This window comes from Eschscholzia californica, unplaced genomic scaffold (genome assembly GCF_041429995.1).
Source record: "Eschscholzia californica isolate CP2 unplaced genomic scaffold, dmEscCali1.0.p SCAF_5, whole genome shotgun sequence".
Classification (NCBI taxonomy): Eukaryota; Viridiplantae; Streptophyta; class Magnoliopsida; order Ranunculales; family Papaveraceae; genus Eschscholzia; species Eschscholzia californica.
Window position 1 is genome coordinate 54,009,633 of NW_028238472.1, and position 14,598 is coordinate 54,024,230.

Here is a 14,598-nt window from a genome sequence, read left to right on the forward strand (position 1 = left end):
GGCGGAGGGGTGGGGGAGGGACCAAATTGAGCGATTCATAGATTTTCTCAAGATCAAAAATAAATGAAACACTAATAACGGAGAAACTACTCTTATCTATAAGGAAGGAGTTCGGATTGAACTCTCAAAATATTTGAATACAGGATAATACTTCAAACACAAAATATTGACTATTGCATCGTTTTATTCTACCAAACTTAGTTTCCTTGTTGATCAAGGATACCTATTATTGAACTTCTTGGACTAGATTGTTTTCCTTGTGCATTTCTATATTGTTTTATTAGTTTCCTTGTCGATCAAGAGTACGTACTTAATACTTTACTTATAATTAGGTAAGATAAGTTTAGTCTATCTGTCTACGCCAAAATATTTTTATGCAGATAAAGGAAAAACAACTTACTTGAAAAAAGACGTATAAGATCTGTGTTTGTCCATGTTAAGCCACAAATGTAATAAATAAGTTACTCTATCACACATTAACATATAGGCTCAACACAACAATGATGCAAAAGGGGTATCAATAATTAAATGCAAATAAGAGGTTGGGTTGTTTCAACAAAAAAAAAAAAAATAAAAAAAATAAGAGGTTGGGTGAAAATAGAGAACATATGGCTTAGAAATTCAAATGAAAAAGAAGGGGGTGGGGTGGAAATAAAATAGAAATTTTTTTAGGTATAAAAAGGGACAAATACCCCTCTTGAAGCGCTTCTCGTCTCTCGTATTATTTCTTTGAGAATCCAACAAAGACCACCCCCCCTTCCTCCCTCATCAGTCTCTCATCTTTCTCATTAGACCTCGCATCCAACAACCAGCGAATCACTAAACCCTACTTCGTCACTACTTCAAAACCCTAATTTCCTGAAAAAGTTTTCTCCTTTCGATCTTCTAACAAGTAGATCGAGGTAAGTTGGATTGAAACATCTGCGACATTCAATCAAGTTGATTCCTTTAATCTGGACTTGTCTGTTTTTTTTTTTCTTAATCTGATTTGTTTCTATGTTTATTTCAGTATTCTCATCAATGGGGTTGGGTTCATAATCTTGTTATTATTGATGAACCGAGAACGATAAGATTGAAAAATTGAAGTGGGTTTTTGATAGATTTTGAATTTCGTAAGGGTTTAAGAAGTAAAAATTGTGTTTGAGAAATTAAGTTATTAGGGTTTCATTCTAGGGTTTAGAATCAGTGAATCACTATGGATGATCTTGAGAGAGCTATTCTCATTATATTTGGGGTATCTGGAAGTAATGATGCTAATTTGAAAGCACAGGCAGATGCTTACTGTAAGCAAGTGAAAGAAACTCCTTCAATCTCTCGTTTATGTATAGAACGTTTTTCGTACTCTAAATTTGTTGAAGTTCAGTTTTGGTGTTTGCAAACTCTTCAAGAAGTACTTAGTGTTCAATACTCATCAATGAATCCTGACGAAAAAGGTTTTATTAGAAATTGGGTAACATCCATGGCTTATTCAGAAGGTCTTGATAATAATAGTAACATAGTTAGGGTTGTGGATTGTTCTGATTTCGTAAAGAACAAATTTGCTCAGGTTTTTGTCACCCTCATTCGATTTGATTACCCTTTAACTTGGGCATCTGCGTTTGTTGATTTTCTTCCGCAACTAGTCAAGGGTCCTTCAGTTATTGACTTGTTCTGTCGAATTTTGGAAGCCCTAGACAATGATCTTATTAGCTTGGATTACCCGCATAATTCAGAGGAAGTGGCTGTAGCGGCTCGGGTTAAAGATGCAATGAGGGAGCAATGTGTGCCGCAAATTGTTCGGCTTTGGTATGAAATTATTACCTTGTATAGGCATTCTAACCAGACCCTCGTTACTACCGTTTTAAAAACTATGAGGAGATACATCTCCTGGATTGATATAGGTCTGGTTGCAAATGATGCTTTTGTTCCGTTGTTCTTTGAGTTTATTTTGGTAGAAGGGCCAATAGACCTCCGTGGTGCAGCTGTCGGATGTGTACTAGCTGTAGTTTCCAAACGAATGGAATCAGGATCAAAGCTAACACTTTTAAGGAGCCTTCAGATAAGAAGGATTTCCAGTTTGATAACTGCGGACGTGGATGCCGATTTGCTTTCCAGTTTGGGTCTCTTACTTACCGGTTTTGCAACAGAGGCTCTAGAGTGCTCCAAACGTCTAGAATCTGCAGAAATGAAGGGAATTTCAACGGAGATTCTGGATGAAGTCTTACCTTCCGTTTTCTATGTCATGCGTAACTGTGAACTGGATTCAACTGTCCAATTTCTATCTAATTATGTCTCTACATTGAAAAGTCTTTCTCCATCAACGGAAAAGCGGGTATTACATGTTCGTCAGATTTTGGAGGTGATACATGCTAAAATTTGTTATGACCCTGTCTATAGAGATAATCTTAGTATTCCTGATAAATTTGGGATGGAAGAGGAAGAACGGATGACTGAAGACCGTAAGGACTTATTTGTGTTGCTTCGTAGTTTGGGTCGTGTGGCTCCAGATATCACACAAATGTTTATTAGGAATTTATTAGCTAGTTCCCTTGTGACATCTTCGGAGACAAATGTTGAAGAGGTTGAAGCAGCACTTTCACTTTTCTATGCCCTTGGAGAATCTTTAACTGAAGAGGCACTGAAAACAGGAGGTGGGTTCTTGAGAGAATTGCTTCCAATGCTCTTAGCAGCGAGGTTCCAATGCCATTCTAACCGACTGGTAGCTCTTGTATACTTGGAGACTATAACTAGATATGTGAAGTTTGTTCAGGATAACGATCAATGTATACCTCTTGTGCTTGCTGCATTTTTAGATGAAAGAGGTATACACCATCAGAATCCCAATGTAAGTCAGAGGGCCAGTTATCTCTTCATGAAAGTTGTGAAATTGCTGAAAGGAAAGCTTGTTCCTTTCATTGAGACAATCTTGCAGGTATTTTATATTGATTTCAAGTCTTCTATTAATTCCTATTTTTGTCTTAGACTTCCCATATATGTTGTTCTTCTGGTACTATCTGTCTCTTATCATTCATTATTTCTGCTTCCAGAGTCTCCAGGATAGAGTAGCTCAATTTACACTTTTGGATCGTAAAGATTTGAAAACATTGGGAAATGAAGATAGTAGTCACATATTTGAGGTACATAAGAGAATCTTATTTTATATATAGGCTTCATCTTTGTATTAGTTTTCATGATTTTATTGCTATTCCCTGAGTGCAGGCAATTGGTTTATTAATTGGGATGGAAGAAGTACCGCTAGAAAAGCAATCGGAATACCTTTCTTCATTGCTTATACCGTTATGCAAACAGGTGAGGGTGGATGCCTTTGGGATGTATCAATTATAGACAAGAAATATTAAATTTAAACCTTTTTTGCCATTATATGCATGTTGTAAGCAGTTCTTTCCATGAGCCAAATGGCACCATTGATGTTGGACTTTTCTAGCCTAAAAATAAACTCACATACAGGTCCAGGGACTGCTTTTAGATGGCAAAGTACAAAATTCTGAAGAATCCGCTGCAAAAATCGCAAATATACAGCAAGTGGTCATGGCCATTAATGCACTGAGCAAGGTAACTCTTTTTCTCTTGTCCAGTATGTGTATCTTGCCTTTTATCATCTTATTCAGGCTCTGTATTTGATTGTCATTGTTTTATTTCCTTGTGTACAATTGTTTGGTTGATGTACTAGATATCTCTTTTAGACTCGTCCAATCTTTATTAATTGACTTGTGTGTATAACTTCCCATTTTTATTCTTTTTAGTTTCTATATTAGCACACATGTTATTTTCCTACTTATGTACGATTGTTTGGTTAATTACTGTCATTCTTTTGCATCTTCATAATTGTACGTCGACTCGTTGTGGCTTTATTGCGACTTGGACCTAATTAGCTAATTCGCACTGCCTCATTCACATATAATTTCTAGGTTTTGACAATTTTGTACTGCATTTTGTCACGGTTCCCTTAATTAGATATTGCATGAGTTGCTTAATGCTTATGCATGATTTGCCTTGGCAAACACATATTTTTCTTACCAATATTTTGGTTCTTCCAGGGCTTCAGCGAACGTCTTGTAACTGCTAGCCGCCCTGCAATTGGTATCATGTTCAAGCAGGTTGGTATTCTGAATTTGGTTTTCGTTATAGTTGTGGATAATTTTACGTTCACCCTGTTATAAAATTTTCAGTTTATCTTGTGGAGTATGGATTAAGTGCTCTGGAATAGTGAATGTTGTATCATTTTCAGTTGAGTCTATAAATAATGGTAGTACTAGTGAGAAACGTTAGATATGACGAGTCTTGTCTCCAGCACACTAATAAGTAATAACTATATGACCTGAGTTCTGCATCTGATTATGCTGAAAAATTGGTTGATGATCAGTCCAACCTTCTTACTGGAGTATCTTTTCCAGGACAATATATGCCGGAGCTAGTTCGTCTTATTTATTTTTATGGATTTCATCACTGTTCGAGAAGATTTTTGTATGAACTCTGGTGGCATGTAAACTCCGGTTCTTTTTTTTTTTGTTGCAGACGTTAGATGTTCTTCTTCAAATTCTTGTGGTATTCCCAAAGGTTGATCCTTTGCGAAGCAAGGTAATAAATATGACAATTCACTGATAAAGAAAACAGAGTTTTTTTCCGCCTGATGTTAGATTTCTAAACATGCAGGTTACATCATTTATTCATCGCATGGTGGAGACTTTGGGAGCGTCTGTATTTCCTTGCCTCCCTGGGGCACTGGAGCAATTGCTTGGAGACAGTGAGGTAAAGTAATGGCTTCTCGTGTTCTGGTTTTCGTAATGACTTCCTCTTATATGCATTGAACCCTACAGAAAACATGATTTTTTTTTTCGGTTTTCTGTTTTCTACTCGATGTTTCAGCTCTATTAAGTGGTAGCATTGCATGTTTGTGATTTCGATGTCGTATTGCATGTTTTTCCTACATATTACATGTGTCTTAAGTTGCTCTGTTGTTTTGCTCTTTGAACTTTTTGACTGTTGCAGCCAAAGGAACTGGTGGGTCTCCTTGTGCTCATCAATCAGCTTATATGCAAATTCAGTACATTGGTTCGCGACATTTTGGAAGAAATATTTCCTGCTATTGCAAGTAGGGTCTTTAGTGTTCTTCCAAATAATGGGGCTCCTTCAGGGCCTGCAAGTAATACTGAGGTATGGATATCTGGTTTGAAGGTATAAGTGTGTTCAAATGATTATATATGTATAATTATGTATATCAGTATATGTATATTTATATATCATAAATACCAATCCTGATACTCAAGAATGTATTCGCTCATAGAAAAACTGAAGATGGCATTAAAAGTGTTTGCCGCTCTTCTATACTTTTTTTTTGTTGCAAACCTGCTCTTCCATACTTGCTAAACATTTGTTGCAAACCTGCTCTTCTATACTTGCTAAACATTTGTCTCGTATCTCACAGTATATTTTATTCCGATAGGAAATACGGGAGTTACAAGAGCTTCAAAAAACGTTTTACACATTTCTACATGTGACGGTTACACATGATCTATCTCCGGTTTTGCTTTCCTCCAAAAGCATGGGTTACATGAATACAATCATGCAGTTGCTCCTGAGTACTGCTTGCAACCATAAGGACGTTATTGTTAGGAAGGTACATGTATTTGCTACATACTAGAAGAATTTTAGTTCAATAGTTCCTATATATCTTCGAAATAACAGTACGCTAACTTGTATTCTTGTTGTCGTTTGGCTATTCAGTCATGTGTGCAGATATTTACTAAATTAATCAAAGACTGGTGCACGGGTTTTAATGACGAAGAAAAGGTGATATCGTTGTGTGAACTCATCTCTGATTAACTTGTATTCTTTGATTTTAAACTAATGTACTTATCCAACCTAAATTCCTCAGGTACCAGGTTTTCGGAACTTTATAACTGAGACATTTGCCCCCAACTGCTGCTTGTACAGTGTTCTTGACAAGTCTTTTGAGTTTCGTGACCCAAATACTGTAAGCTCCTAATACCAACTAATCTATGCTTGTTAAGGTTAAATCGAGCTAGCCGAAAAGGCAAATCACCTTTCCCCAGTCAGATTTGTTTTGATTTTTTTTACCAATTGCTTTATTTATTACTTGTTTATTTCTTTTTCGTTTACAAGTTGAAAAAATGAAGCAATAGGTGAACTACTTTTCTAACACTCTCTGATCGAATAATCCAGCTCATTCTTTTCGGAGAAATCGTAACGGCTCAGAAGGTCATGTATGAGAAGCTTGGGGATGATTTTCTCATCCATTTTGTGTTGAAATGTTTCCCAACAGCACAATGCCCACAGAATTTAGCTGAAGAATACTGCAAAAAGTTGCAGGTAAACCGAAATTTTCTTCCTTGTATTTATAGTTTCTTCAGTTCTTATATCATGGTTGTTTTCATTTTTCCTAATCCATATCTTCATTTTCGTATGTTTATCTTCAGGGAGGTGATATCAAGTCTCTGAAATCATTCTACCAGTCTCTTGTTGAGAATATGCGACGCCAACAAAATGGAAATTTCGTCTTCAGATAGCAGCAGCCCCATTAACTAAGATGAGATTGGCGATTATTTTCTTAATGATTTTGTTCTTCAATACAACACAGTGAACTTCCATATCACAAAACAGATGGGTAAGGCTGATGATACTTACATTTATCGTAACTTATTCTTTCACCAATGGTGCTCGAGGACTTCTTCTCTATATGCTTCAGTCATTCGGGTAAGTTTTGCAGGATGTGCTCGCTCCCCTTTGTATATAATAATATAATGGCAACTCTGAACTGTTGATGACAAGGTACATTTAGACCCTCAACCGTTTTATAAACTTCGATCTAGCTATGCTCGATGGTTCATAATCCGGGTATTTGTTAATTTTTTCGAACAGACTGTAAATTGCTGGGAGCAGCTATGTTTTTTTTAAGTTTGAAGGCGGCGAGTGTAAAATTGAGGTCTTGATCAGGTGATTTTGTTGTTTCAACTGTACTCTTTGATTTAGTGGAAGATGGACAAGATTTTGAAACAGGATATGGACACCTTTGCTGGTGCTTTCTTTTTTTTATTGACTTGTTCATTTACAGTTATAGATTCTCTTGTTGAGGCGAAATCAGAAATGATTGGTCTGTAACAAATTTTCAACTCGAAAACAAGATACCTGGTTTATGAATGTCATAATGTTTTGAACTTTTGTTAATCAAAATTTGAAGGGGGAAATGGCCGGCCCTACCCATCTTCCTTGGTAATCAATATTCTTCGACAAAAAAAAAAATACATACAAAAATTATACGAGTAAATCTGTCACAAATAAAATTCAGATTGTGTCCGGGGAACAAACAAACATCATGTGGTGGGTAATATGCAGTTTGGAGAACTGTCTGGATTCCACCACTATTGTCACATGTTCATTGGAGTCATCCTAATGGACTAGAAAAAAGGGAAATTGAAGATCAGATCCCAAATTAAGTTTCACTTTGATAAGGAAATGATGAGTTGAGTAGAAATACGTGCATCAAAGTCAAGACTCTGGGTAGAAATCTTCGTGATTCATTGTTTAGCGGATTAGAATTATCGAAATACAAATCACGTGCAATACAGATAGGATTTTTGCCTAGAGTCCTATGGTTTTTCTTGTTTCCTACTATTTTCCATGGAAGTAAATCTATGAAAAAGGACTAAAAATAACATATGAGCTAGAAAAATTTGAAGAATCATGCAATAAGTACACTGAAATTGCAAAACTATGCAGAACTACCCACACTTGTTCTTGTTATAATACCATCTTAATTTACCATACAATCAAATCATACACACACTCAGACACCATCCATACTTAGAGAGAGAGAGAGAGAGAGAGAGAGAGATAGGTAGATATCTAGCTAGTGGAAAAGCTAGCTAGGGAAGAAGAAAAAGGAGGCAGATTTGAGACAAATATCTTAGTGGCTTGATGGGATTCGGACTTTCGATGATTTTATCACTAATCACAGGGCAATATTTTTGTCCGTAATCAGCGTTATTTTTCTTGTTCTCGATCATTTCTGTTCGTTACTTGTTCTTCTTACAGAGTTAGTTAGTCAAGGAAAGACGTTTGGTGGGACGAGGAAGAGCGGAAGAAGAGATACCAGAAGAAGGAGCACCCATAACAGGAACAGAGAAATAACTAGGTTGAGACATAATCCTTTGTTGAATTGTATCAAGTGTGGCACCAGCTGCTACAAGTTCTTTAACCATTGAATAATATGTTTCTTTAAGTTTCTTCAACATAAATGAGTATTGAAGTTTCAACCACCTTAACCTTATTCTTCTTCTCAATACCTTCATTATCATCACTATTCCTCTTCCTCTTCTAATCTTCTTTTCACCCCCAAGTCGAACCGTTGCTACTTTTCTTCGTCGACCCATAAAACTCCTCTTCGTTGACCAACCCAAATTCGATGTACGGTGGTGGTGGTGGTGGTGGTGGTGGTGGCGGCTCAAGGTTGTTTGGTTGTGGTTGATTACTTCCTTGTCAGCCATGAGAGATGTCAACTGTTAGAGAGAAAGAAGGAGATAGAAGAAAGAGGAAGAGCAATTAACAATTTTAAAAGAGAGAGAGAGAGAGAGAGAGAGAGTGATGGGCAATTGGCAATTTAAAAAGGTAAGGCAAATGCTCAAGAGCAAGTAGTATCATTATTTAGAGAGAGAGAGAGAATGTTTGAGGGTTGGGTGGGACCATGTCGGCTGTTTGGAGTTGTAAAATGGGCTAATGAAAAAGGCCGCGTCTAAGTTAAACCGAAATTAAGAGAGAATTCCAAATCAACTGCATTGATCAATTTTCTTTTTAAACAAAAGAAAATTATGGTCGTTGATTTAGAATTATCTTTTAAATCGGTTTAGGTTTTCGTTAACTTTAGCATTGATTATAATAATAATAGTGTTAGAGTTTAATTAGAAGTCAAATACTACTCATACCATCATTTTTTTTTCAATGTGATTCACATTTCCATTTCATATATATTTGTATTATTGCGTTTAAAAATAGCATCCAATGTTTCCACCTAGTGGTGCTTATTGATCATGTCGTTTCCCTTTAAGATGGTTCTATTGGAGTACCTCATTATTATTGTTGTTGGCGACTCTTGATGAGCAAAATTTAGATGTCCGGTGTGTGTAGTTTTTTTTTTTTGATGAGATTCCGGTGTGTGTAGTTGGAGCACCAAAAATAATTATACGCAGACTTTTTCCCTTTATAAATACAACAACGAAAGTAAAGAATCACACATACCACAAAGAGATTTGCGTGATTCGATTATTAAAATTTATTCTATGATGAATAGTACCCTGACGATTTTCATTGGGGATGGAGAACAAAATTACAAATATTTCAAATGTTTTAATACCACTAGCCTTCCCACTCCACGTCATTTGACTCCCTCCAAAATGAGAATATAAGATATCTGTCACATTGAAATCATTTTTTTGATAAAAACTATGACAAAAATAAACTAACTGTTCGAATCAAAATTCTGATTAGAAGAACAATTTTTAGAGTCGCTTTTCAAATTGAATAACGATCCACGTGTTTTCAAAATATTACGTTTACATGTTTGTCCAGTATCTTTTCCGCACTACTTAATACAAGAACATCTTTTAACTCAACATGTTACGAATATTTCCATAAATAAATCTCGAAAACAATAGAAATAATGGTAAGATTTTGTGTGGTCATTTACGCATTTGAAGTCAACTTGGTATACGATATTATTACGTACTATCATTTATTTTTGTGATTGTTCAAGGTAACAAAAACAAAATCAAGAGTGATAGCTTATCCGACCATTGTTCTGTTGTCTAAGTAAATTCTGTCTACTCACATACTTTGATCGGGATTCGGTTTGGTATCTGGCTTATTTTCGGAAATGTTAACGGCTTGAGTGACGGCGTGTTTGAGTCACCCTCTTTATAACGTGGGTGAAGAACGAAACACTCCTTCTCTTCACAAAGAGAGTCGAGGGGAAGAAGTCAGTAAACGTAGAAATTACCGTCTCTCTCTCTCTCTCTCTCTCTCTCTATAGAGTGAAGGCAGCAATGGCGACTTTGGATACGGACGTGAACATGGTACCGACCGGCGAAGGTTCAACCGGCGCCGGAGCTTCTTCATCTTCGAAGAAACCAAAGAGATTCGAAATCAAGAAGTGGAACGCTGTCTCCCTTTGGGCTTGGGGTACTACATAACCCTAGTTTTTTTTTTTTTTTTTTTTTACTTTCTAGGGTTTGTTCATAATTTGATATTTGTTCCTTATGTTTAATCGTTTTGATTTCAGATATCGTGGTGGACAATTGTGCGATTTGTAGGAATCATATCATGGATCTCTGTAAGTAGGGTGGTAGGGTTTTACTTGTAGTTTTTTTTTTTTTTTGTGAATTTGTGATATAAAAACTTTTGTTGATTAGGTATAGAATGCCAAGCTAATCAAGCTAGTGCTACAAGCGAGGAGTGTACTGTTGCTTGGGGTATGTATCAATCAATCAATTTTTGCTCCTTTTATAAACCCTAATTATATGATTTTATACATACTCTGAACCACATGAAATATTTATATGGTTACTCCTTTGGTTATGGATTCATTTATCTTCGATCTTCGTTTAGATGGATCATAACATAAGAAGACCTTCTTCGTATATATATATATATATATATATATATATATATATATATATATATGGATTGAACTTGCATGATCTATTAATGTATTTGTTTTAGCTTAAATCTTGTTAGTCTTATAGAGTGTTTGAATATGTTTGGTTTAATTTCATGTCCCCGTTTCCGTTCATAGTTCAATAAACTTCCATTCAAATTGAACAAGAGATATAATTTAGCATTTTAATAAATGATGTTGCAGAGTACAGTGTAGTAGGAAGTATTATTTGTAGGTTTTGTAGTATATATGGTAGTCCTACGTGTAAACTCGAGGAGGAGTTTACCCGACTAACGGCATTAGGTTAAACTAAAATGCCATCTGGCTTGATTGAGATTTTGGTTGCCGTATATATATATATATATATATATATATATATATATATATATATATATATATATATATATATATATCTCTGAGGAGTTACGTCCCCATCTAGGTAGGAAATCTAAATAGAATGACCTACTAGAGTGCTAATTTCTGATAAACAATACTTTAAATAAATATAATTTAGTACCTAAATTGCATGACAAGGAGCTCCTAAATCCCAATTTTCCCGAAACAAATGTTGTTGCCAATTACGAATTTCCTAATTATGGACCTCACTGCAAGTATATGGTACAATGGTTCTCCTCAGTGAGTTGTTCTCTATTTAGGCATAATCTTTATGCCATGACATACATTGATTGAAGTTATTGCACAATATTCTTTCATCCATCACTGCTTGTTTTGATAAGGACATCAACATGATGGACATGGAAGAATGTCTAACTGACTAGCTACATATACCACTACAAACGTGTTCGGATCTGGTTACAACGACCCAGACTGAATCTCAACGAGAAAAGTCTCTGACAGACCAGTTTCTGGTGTTGCATATCCATTAGAAATAGTTCTCACATCATTTGGTTCTTGTGACCTCTCAGTCTGTTGATACTTTGAGAATGGAGATGTGATGTGCAAGTCGTTTTTAAAGGAATGACAAATTGGCACTTTTGCAAACAAACCTAGTCTGGACCCAATAGAAAATACCAACCGCTGGCACAAGCGTCTTATGGGGCTCCTCCAGTTAAACGATACAATAGTAAAAAATTGATGATGTTACTTTTTGGGTTTTTTATGGGTGTTACTTTGAGGCAAAAGGTGGTGAGTTTTTATTGGAAGCCAAAAGGTAACATTATCGATATTTGACTTTTTAGGTATGTTATTTTGGTTAAAAGTGAGTTATACTGAAAGCCAGATGAACAAATAGAAATTCAGGATTGAGCAAGTAATTTACAAACTGAGAAGCACAGCTGCAATCTTGTTACTGACGCCAGTTCTAAACAAACTAGTCGTAATGAACCCACAAACATATACTGATGATCTTTTCCTTGTGTGGAGATAAAAGTCTAAATAAGAGTTAGAAAGAATCATTGGCGTACAATAATATATGGTTCCTTTGTCCCTCTGTTATATGATGTGTTTAGAATATTATTGGAATGTACGTGTGCTCGTTCTTATACCTAATTGATATACATGTATGTGTTCTCTAACATCATATTACGGCAGTGTTTTCTGAAGTTACTCGTTGGCTATTGATTTATGTAGGCGTATGTAATCATGCATTTCACTTTCACTGCATTAGCCGTTGGCTCAAGACTCGTCAAGTTTGTCCATTGGGTATGTTTTCGCTACCTCCCTATTCCGCTGTATTTTTGTGTATCTTATTCTTCTTCACCCGAGTGAATTTTGAAAATTGGGGGATTTTGTATATCATGAACATGCAGATAACAGCGAGTGGGAATTTCAGAAGTATGGCCACTGAGGTGGGTTTTTACATGGTGTTCGATAAACTATGGAAACTTCACACAAGTATTTCTTCCTTCATTCTACTACTCTGATACGATGATGACGATTCTTGTAGTAAAAAAGAAATTTCAAAAGTGTGGATATGATGAATTATTGAAAGATTTGAATTTTTATTTTATACAATCTCGTCGACTATGAACAGTTTAGTTATATGTTATTGGTTGCTGCTTGAATGAGGAAGTGAGGGGGTTCTTTGTCTTGATGTCAAGGTGAATCTTTCTTCTTCCTTGATTTGGCTTGATGAATTACAGCAGGATCAGTGTTATGAATAGCACTATTAATCGGGGGAAAATCTAAACTGGAACTCTTTTTTCTAAACCTAGTTTTACCTCTTCTCCCTTTCTTGGTGGCAAATGCTTCACTCAGCAACCAGAAAGTAGGCAATGGTGGAAGAGTCAAAATGGAAGGAGTTAAGGCCATTTGTTTAATTTCCGGGGACAATTTTGTTTCCTCTAAACTCCCCACCACCAATTTTATTTTTCTAGTACCCACAAGAGTCGCCGACCTTTGATATGTATATTTATTTTCAGATCACTCCGAGAAAAGAAATGAGATATGAAAGGAGAAGAAAAAATGACCTCTAGTTGAAAATAATGGCAGAAATTGATGGTGGGCGTTTGGTTTCCTTAATGCCAAAACAGTAAACATCTTTGCCATTAGGATTGTACTCGAGTCGAGCCGATGTGAGTAGTAACATGTAAGTTTGGCCAGTGTCTTTGACTGTTTGTTCGAGTTCGGCCGAGTAATTATCCACTTTCTCGAGCTCGACTCATTCTATATATTAAAACAACTCATCCTATCTATATAACAAATGACATAGGTTTTTTGGTGCCATGTCATAACTTTCGTTTATAAATCTGTACAATTTTCTTTTGTAAATCATGGCCCTTCATTTTAAAAGATAAAGACATAAAATCAAAATAAACTACCCACTTCCTATAAAATCTCACACTATCTCTCTCTCCCTATTTCCTCTCTTTCTAAATTTTCACGAGTCTCTTTCTTTTCTCTTCGTTCTTTAAATTTCACATTATTACAATTATCATTTTTGTTTTATCGACTTGAAAATTTCTTAATGACCAAAACATATGTTAATAATTTAACGTAAAATACTTATAGAAAACTTCGTGCCCTACGGGAATGGGTTATACCCTAGTATATTAAAAATGAGATATGAGGTACAACTCATATCTCATTTTTCTTGGTATAATCTGGTTAGAGAATTTTGGATTGAGTCCCTCTCCTCTCTCTTTTACTTTGTAATTGACATCTTTCTCATGAGTTTTTTTTTTTAAACCAAACAAAACAAATTTCATTCATAAGCGATTAAATCGCAATGTTACATGGATGATCATAATTATTTCTCTCCTCTGAAAACTTCATGAGAGTTACATACCTTTAAATGCAAAGTGTCTCATGAAGAGAAAAAAATGGGAGTAGACACCGACTCGGTAAAATGACTCTAAAGGTAGAAAGATAAAAGATCCTAAAGATCACGGATGAAAGGACCCTAAGGGACTGTTATTCGTTCAAACCTTTTTACTAGATTTTGTTAATAAAGAAAATACTAATTTACATTCCTCTCAACTACCATTGTTGTAGTAGATTAATCATCCTTGGTAAAGCCGCATATCATAATACCACCAACATCAGAATTCTTCTGAGAAGATAAATTAATCAATAATAACAAAATCGACAACATCAGAATCAATTACTAATCCTTGGAAATCACATAATCCTTGATAATCTGAATTAATTCTGTTTGAAATTTCTTAACCATTCATCATCATAAAACTACTAAAACTTTCAAATTCTAGAAATAACCCATCTTCAAAATTACCCTTTCATCAACAAGATTATTATTTGCTTTTTGTTTTGATTTCTTTGATTTTCGACAACCAACACCTGTCGAAACATGACGAAGAACTCCACCTTTTGTCCAATAACGTAGTTTAGTGATTGATTTGAAATGATGGTCTGAATAATAATCTTCTTTCACTTCCTCCAAAGATTTTACCACCAATGATCTAACCCCCAATGCAGTAAAACTGTAGAGATAGAAAGATAGAGAGAGGGAAAAG

General features: G+C 35.4%; 2 protein-coding genes across 4 annotated transcripts; both read left to right on the top strand.

The window, feature by feature from the left end:
• The first annotated feature begins 577 nt into the window (after positions 1–577).
• LOC147540730 (exportin-T-like) lies at positions 578–7,185 on the top strand. 3 transcript variants are annotated; one of them, XR_015226345.1, is made up of 16 exons: positions 609–902; positions 1,010–2,911; positions 3,027–3,116; positions 3,199–3,288; positions 3,448–3,552; positions 4,038–4,097; positions 4,516–4,578; positions 4,654–4,749; positions 4,990–5,154; positions 5,444–5,617; positions 5,725–5,790; positions 5,876–5,974; positions 6,184–6,330; positions 6,438–6,625; positions 6,728–6,789; positions 6,880–7,185. XR_015226345.1 is itself a non-coding variant. In XM_086644631.1 (14 exons), exons 2-14 carry the CDS (start codon positions 1,196–1,198, stop codon positions 6,525–6,527), a joined length of 2,961 nt encoding a protein of 986 aa, XP_086500757.1. In that variant the 5' UTR covers positions 609–902; positions 1,010–1,195; the 3' UTR covers positions 6,528–7,185. The 3 variants fall into 3 exon arrangements, 1 of the variants encoding a protein (XP_086500757.1); XR_015226346.1 differs by having other exon boundaries at positions 578–902; positions 6,438–6,789; XM_086644631.1 differs by having other exon boundaries at positions 6,438–7,185.
• Positions 7,186–9,965: 2,780 nt separating this feature from the next.
• LOC147540731 (RING-box protein 1a-like) lies at positions 9,966–12,719 on the top strand. The gene is made up of 5 exons (XM_086642581.1): positions 9,966–10,191; positions 10,292–10,342; positions 10,422–10,481; positions 12,257–12,328; positions 12,436–12,719. Exons 1-5 carry the CDS (start codon positions 10,056–10,058, stop codon positions 12,471–12,473), a joined length of 357 nt encoding a protein of 118 aa, XP_086498707.1. The 5' UTR covers positions 9,966–10,055; the 3' UTR covers positions 12,474–12,719.
• Positions 12,720–14,598: the final 1,879 nt, after the last annotated feature.